The sequence below is a fragment of the Pollachius pollachius genome (genome assembly GCF_949987615.1).
Source record: "Pollachius pollachius genome assembly, chromosome: 10".
Classification (NCBI taxonomy): domain Eukaryota; kingdom Metazoa; phylum Chordata; class Actinopteri; order Gadiformes; family Gadidae; genus Pollachius; species Pollachius pollachius.
In genome coordinates this window covers 15,845,818-15,853,317 of record NC_136943.1, presented here as the reverse complement: position 1 = coordinate 15,853,317, position 7,500 = coordinate 15,845,818, and the positions used below count along the sequence as shown (strand labels likewise).

Here is a 7,500-nt window from a genome sequence, read left to right as displayed (position 1 = left end):
CATGAAAGGAAAGGATCAGATCTCTAACCGAGACAGTTGGTGGTTGACAGTCGAGTGTTTGTCCCTTAATGGAATGCAAGGCTGGGGTCGTAACCAGGAGACGGACCTCCTCCTAGTGGCCATGACCTCCTATTGGTCAGACGGGTGATTGACAGCGCTAAGTGCCACTCACATCTGTCGAGATCATTAGGGCTAACAGTTTGACAGAAATGTCTATGTGGTTGGAAGGAGCTGGAGACATAAAGGGTGTGTGTTAATGCGTGTGTGTGTGTGGAGCGTGTGTGGGGATGGAAGGGGGGTGGATTGAGGTTGTTAAATGTGTTAGTGACCGTTTCTATCTTTCTCACCAATTACACCTTAAGCACAACACACCAGCACTGCAAATGGCATACACAGATAATGTGTGTGTGTGCGTGTGCGTGTGCGTGTGCATGCGTGCGTGTGTGTGTGTGTGTGGGTCTGTGTGTGTGTGTGTGTCTCTGGGTACGTGTGTGTTCCGGGTTGTCTGCGTGTGTGTGAATGTAAATGTGTGTGCGTAAGTGTGTTTGTTCAGGTGTGTGTGCGTGTGTCTGTGTGTGTGTGTGTGTGTGAGTAGGTTTGTTGTGTGTGTGCTTTCATGCCGGCTTGCTGGTGCGTAAATGTGTGTGTGAGTAAGTTAGTGAAGGTGTGTGTGTGTATGTGTGTGTGTGTGTGCGCTTGTGTGTGTGTAAGTAGAGGAAGGGGGCATGACTCCCATGTAAGGCTGACACATTAAAGCAGAAGCTGATGGTCAGGGGGAGGGAGAAGGCAAAGCCATGAAGAGGGGACTTGTGGGTAATTAGACCAGGGCGCCCGGTACGCCCTGACACTCTGTGGCAATTTATTGCCCCACTTGGGCAACTTGGCCGCCCATCTAATTGCAATATTAGCGTGCAGCCCCACCTGTGTTAGCGGCCGGCCTCACTATATGTCACGGCTGCTTACTGCTAGCCTCGGCAGAAACACCGCCATTAACCACGCCACACGTGAGCAACCGCCATTTCTGGGGTTCGGACACCCGACCTCTGAGTGGAGGGGCGGTCCAAATATACCCCCCCCCCCCCCCCCCCCTCCCTCCGGCCCTCTAGCCCAGCCACGGTCATCAGCACTGCAGTCTCTCATGACCGGCTGGCGGCTGGATTAGTGTGTGTGTGTGTGTGTGTGTGTGTGTGTGTGTGTGTGTGTGTGTGTGTGTGTGTGTGTGTGATGGAGGCATCTGACTACGGAGAGCTCCATCACCTTGATCGTTAACGAGGAAGAGACGCGTTAAATTGAGGAGGTGAAAGGTCAACCCCACGACAACCGATTTGAGCAGATGTGGTCACCGTGGAATTATGATGACCAGAATGTATCTTTTAGAATTTTACTGTGTGTGTGCGTGTGTGTGTGTGCCTGTGTCTGCATGTTTGTGTGTGTGTGTGTGTGTGTGTGTGTCTTCATGTGTTTGTGTGTGTGTGTGAGTGTGTGTGGATGTCTGTGCTTTCCTGTTTGTGCGTGCATCTGACTATGCATGTGTGTGTGTGCTTTTGTGTGTCAGATGTGACCCCGTCAGCATCAGCTGCATGGGTTGGGTGATAATAAAGTGATGGTTCTGGTTACTAGGGGGCCAGGGAGACAAAGCATCATGAATTACAGCATTAAAATGCTTACAGATGGCTTCGATTTACATAACAAGACACATATAGAGGCCACAAGCATACACACGCAGGCACACACACACACAGACACATAAACAAACACACACACACACACACACAGACACACACACACACACACACACACACACTCTATCACAGCACACCATTTGTCCGGCTCTAAAAGGGGGGTGAACGGATGGTGATAAACGGCCCATATCTTAATAGGCTGCTAAAACACAGAGATACTGCAGCCTGACTGCCACTAAATCATACAGTCATCCCCACCACACACACACTCAACACACACCTCTTCTGTGCATGCATGTGTGTGTGTGTGTGTGTGTGTGTGTGTGTGTGTGTGTGTGTGTGTGTGTGTGTGTGTGTGTGTGTGTGTGTGTGTGTGTGTGTGTGTTCGTGTGTGTGATAGGGAGAGCTGCGGGCTATGCACTATGTAATGTGTAAGGATGCAGGTATCTATAAAAGTGATGTGTGTGTGTGTGTGTGTGTGCGTGTGTGCGTGTGTGCGTGCGTGCGTGTGTGTGTGTATGTGTACATGTGTTCGTGCGTGTGTTTGTGTATGTGCTTGTGCGCGTGTGAATATATACCAAACAGCAGGGAGTTTCTCGGGTAGGAGAACTATAGCTATCTTGGAGGAAAACGCCAGACAATCCTAACAACAACTGGAGCTCAAATCCACAGAAGCTTGTTCATTTTACCTCCATCTTGATGCTGTTTGGTGACACTGTCCTACACTCTCTCCAAACTATGTGTGTTCTGGACACACACATACCCGCACACACCCACACACACACACACACAAACACACACACACAGAGGCAGGTGAGAGGAGGCGCAGGCAGCAGGTGAGGCTCTGGGGCTAACCAGGGCAAACAGATGGCTTTGTGTGAGAAGAGAGAGAGAGAGAGAGAGAGAGAGAGAGAGAGAGAGAGAGAGAGAAGGAGAGACAGAGAGAGGGAGAGAGATAGCGTGTGTGAGAGAGAGAGAGAGAGAGAGAGAGAGAGAGAGAGAGAGAGAGAGAGAGAGAGAGAGAGAGAGAGAGAGAGAGAGAGAGAGAGAAGGAGAGAGAGTGAGAGGTAGCGCAGGCGAGACTGTATAAGTGAGATAGAGAGACGGAGTGCGAGAGAGGGGCATCGAGAGAGGAGGACAGTATGCCTGGGACCTAATAGCAGCAGGGAGTATGTGTGATATCTGCAGACTCCATCCCACGTGTGGGCGAACATGGAGAGAGGTGAGAGCAGGGCTGTGGACACCTATCAGCCCCACACCGCACGATGAGGGGACAGGGTGCTGCTGGACATGTGTAGGATGAACGCAGTATCTATCTATCTATCTATCTATCTATCTATCTATCTATCTATCTATAGATAGATAGATAGATAGATAGATTGATGTGTGTACACAGATATGTGTATATACATTTATATATATTTATGGTTATATAAATATATATATAAACATAAATACTGTGTGTGTGTGTATGTGTGTGTGTGTGTGTGTGCATGTGTGCGTGTGCGTGTGTGTGCATGTGTGCGTGTGTGCGTGTGTGTGTGTGTGTTGTTATTTACGTGTGACATGCACTAGCTGCCTATGCGGACTGAAGGTCCCCAGGTGAGAGATACCCAGCCCTCCCTTCAGGTCTCCCTCTGAAGCCTTGCAGGCCTGGACAGCCGGCCATACCGAGGTTCTGTCTTTCTTTTGTTCGGAGAATTTGATGTATCGATTGGTTTCGGGGTGAAGATATTTTTGACAAATATGTCAAAAAGGGCTTTTAAAATGTCCTACCCGAGCTTTAAGTGTGACGCATTTAGGAGTCTCATTAGGTTTACTTGTGTGTGCATTTGATATGGGTGTGCATGGGTGTGGATTCATGGTTATATGCAAATGCATATGTGTGAGTGTGTGTTCGAGTGTGTGTGCGCCTGCATGCATGTATACATGTGTGTGTGTATGTGTGTGTCTGCGTGCTGCCAGTCTCTCTCCCTGGCCACTCTCCAAGGCCTCTCTAACGAGCCAGCGTGGAGTTGGGTAATGACCCCGGCAACCTCGGAGGAGGTCATTGGCTCCCGCCAACATGACAGGACCAATCACAGGCAGACATGCCACCGGACACAGCTACCGGTGCCCAAGGACACAGCGTGGTGCTGGGATTAGTAACCAAGGATGACCCGCCACAGAAGGCACTGTGGTGCATTCCTGAGCTTTGTTTGGCTGCCTGGAGGACGTGCTGGTGTGGTGAACTGAGCTGAGATGGCTGAGATGACATGACGCGGGACTGACAACCCGTAAAACCTGCGTGGATTCAGGGTACGCAGGAAGACTCCCTCCTCGGCTGCTTAGCAAGGCTACTCCAGCACTGACATTGTTAGACAGGCACTTAATATGTAAATGCAGTGTTTTACGCCAGGGTTGTGTAATCCAATTAAATCTAATGTAGTTAAATTCTGTCAAAAACCATCGACAGAACCGGTGTAAATGGCCAGTGACTGCACTCTACTGCGAACGTTCTTTCTGTGTGTGTGTGTGTGTGTGTGTGTGTGTGTGTGTGTGTGTGTGTGTGTGTGTGTGTGCGTGGGTGGGTGCGTGTGTGTGTGTATGTGAATACTCTACTGCCCTCTAGTCCCAGTTCAGGAGGCAGTGAAGAACACCAGGAGGATGAGGAAGAGAGGGGGAAACTGAGGAAGAGGCGGAGGATCCTACCTGTCGATGATCACGGGGTCAGAGGGCGTCTCGTTGCGGTTTCCGCAGCTTTTCTTGTCACAGCATCGGCTGAAAGAAGAACAGAAACCTGTCAGATCACGTTGTCCCCGCAAGTACTGGGAACACGACTGGTCCACCCACACAGTTGTCACAATGTCCACACACACCTAGAGGGTCTGCTAGTTCAGTGTTTTAGCTGCTGAAGTACAATCGTTGGTCCACGGACCCTCTAAAGACTGTGGTTGAATTGTTCACACATGCCCAAACATGCACACCTATAATGTCCTCACAAACACGCAAATACATAACTATACAAGCACACACACACACACACACACACACACACACACACACAAAGAAAAACACAAATAAACAAACGCACTCACACTTAAACACACACACACACACACACACACATACACACACAGTGTGGCTGGGCCGGTGACCAAGCCAAGGTCATTGCCGCCAGTCAGACAGTTGGACGCTGCCCAGAGAAGGTAGACCCTGTGTGGGGCTGTATCCTCTCTGCTCTGACCCACCAAGAGATGCCATCAGCTCTGCCAGCCAGACAGGACAACTAGCTTAGCAACTAGCCTAGTCAGCTAAACAGCTAGCCACCGAGCCAAACCATATACTACATCCCACCAGACAGTCAGCTAGCCAACTAGAGAGCTAGCCAGAAGAGCAAGTCAAGCAACAAGCCCACAGGCCAACCAGTCCAAAAGAGTCAACACAAGCGTCCACTCAGCCAATCCGCATGCCAGCGCGCCAGTGTAGCGGCTAGCCAAGGAGCCAGCGGGCCAGACCCCAGCCAATCGGTTAGCCAGCCAGCCAACCAGTTCTGGAGGCCGGTTGGGAGTGTGGTGGCATGTGTATTGAGAGGCTTAGGGGGGAAGGGAGAGGAGTCTGTGCGACTCTTTACAATGGTAAATAATAGAAGAGAAAATTCATTGATCTCCTCGATTCAGAAGAGAAGCACACATTTGCTCCTATCCAATAGACTGTATTGCTTAAAATAAATGTATGAATAACGTCTTAGAGGAATAACGTTTTAAGTGACAACTGCTAACACTTTGATTTCTTTCTGAATTTAATGTGTTCAGAAGTGCAAAAACGAATTTACGATACGTTTTTCTTCCATTCCATTCATTTTCACTCCTGGCTTTCAGAATGCGCTGCTGCCTCGGCTTATAATGGGGGAAGACGTTATTATCACTTCAATCTCGCTATAGAATCAACATATCATTTGTTGCACAACAACCAAAAAGCTGTGGCAGTCAACACTTAGATTACATCATCATTTAACACATAATCCGATTTGGTCTTCATATTTAATGTAATCCATGCTCTCTTTTCTCTTTTTTTTCAGGGGGGGGGGGGGCAACATCACTGCAGGAGCCATCGACATACCATCCGGTAATTCTTAAAAATTAATCATATTTCACAACGCAGCGCATCGTCCAATTACGCTCTAGTGTTCACCCCCTGCTGTCCTGAATCACATTGCCATTTGACAAACAAGCGTCCAACGCCGGCGTGAGAATGCCAAACGAGAATAGTTTATGAATCATTTATCGCACCGTTTGATCTCCCAAGTACAGTAAAATCAGAAACCACAAGTGTTGTGTTCATGTGTTCGGCTGTTGTGTGCGCGTGTGTGTGCATGTGTGACTGTTGCCGTCGTCGATGTGCCACAATAATTTATTCCCCCAGCTACTTGCAGCCATTAGTGAGCGTTCCAGGAGACCAATTAGCATTGGAAGCCCAGTGGCGCGGCTGTGCTAGCAGTCTCCTCAAACTGCCAGAGAAGTGTTATAAACAAACTGGACCCCAGGAGCACTGAGGGGGGCCCCTCCAGGGACCCAGGGCCCCTTTCCAAAGACAAAAACAAACCTTGGCTGAGCGTCCACAATACCGCCTTAATGACGTTTCCCTCTGGGCCTGCACCAGACTAACACTACGGACAGATAATGACCGAGAAGAACAACAACACAACCCAACACACCAGCGCCAGTGTCACACTGTCGCTGTGTGTGTGTCTGTGTGTGTGTGTTTGTGTCTGTTGTGTGTGTGTGGGGGGGGGGGTGTGTGTGTCTGTGTGTGCAATTGTGTGTGTTTCTGATTTCTCGATACCAACATAATAAAACAAACACTACGAAGAGACCCGGTTGCCATGGTCACTCGGTCTCATGCGGCAGAGGGTTTCCTTCAAGTGTCCGGGAGCAGTAAAGCTGAACAGGGTAGCGACCATCGTTCTCATCTTCCTCCTCCTTCTCCTCCTCCTCCTCCTCCACCTCCTCCTTCTTCTCAGTAGAGCCTGTTTGTCCAGAGCACCACCTCCTCTTTAGCCCAAACCGGCCCGAAAGTACCTTCAGGGTTGGCCCATCACCAGTGCCAGTTCTACAGCGAGTATCATTACTGGCAGCACTGAGACGCTCACCGGCCAAGTCAACCATGATCCCACAAGCAGGCTTCAGCTGGAGCCACAGAGAGAGAGAGAGACAGAGAGAGAGAGAGAGAGACAGAGAGACAGAGAGAGAGAGAGAGAGAGAGGGAGAAAGAGAGAGAAAGAGGAAGAGGAAGAGAGGGAGAAAGGGAGAGAAAAACAGAGAGTGAGAGAGAAAGAGAGAAACAGAGAGAAAGAGAAAGAGTAAGAGAGAGGTATGGTGTAGTTTGGTTCGCCCGGGCTTGTCGAGCGCCGAACACCATCGCAGCTATTGTGGCTGACTCCTAAAACCAAAACAGCAGTGACACGGTTCAAAGGGTCTCAGGGGGTCTGGTGGACCCCCTCCCCCCGCCCCAGCAGATCACAGGGTTGTGATTACAGTGAGTGGAAGAGGGTTCGTCAAAGCAGGGCTTGTTTTCAAAGGGCAAGTGTTGTAATTGCCCGGCACTCGACCACACACACACGCACGCTCCGGCCAGGCCTTGTCATCAGCAGTTGGCCAGGGCCGCGTGCCTTTGGGCAAACATGGCAGCGCTTTCACTACCTCTCTCTTCCTTTCTCTCGCTCTCCTGCTCTCTGTGTCTGTCTGTCTCTCTCTCTTCTCTCTCTCTCATTGTGTGTTCCGCTCGCCCATGAGTCATGGGCGAGCGGAGGTTCTAGAAGGTTCCATGTTTGGTTTCA

The 7,500-nt window shown here is 49.9% G+C and overlaps 1 protein-coding gene across 1 annotated transcript in view; it reads right to left on the bottom strand.

Annotated features, from left to right (window-relative positions):
* LOC307081991 (transcription factor COE3) overlaps positions 1-7,500 on the bottom strand; it is a gene marked incomplete at its 5' end in the record, with an annotated part of 105,661 nt that overhangs the window by 76,417 nt on the left and 21,744 nt on the right. The window contains 1 exon segment of the mRNA XM_079745390.1: positions 4,374-4,442. Coding sequence (XP_079601516.1) covers positions 4,374-4,442 — 69 coding nt within the window.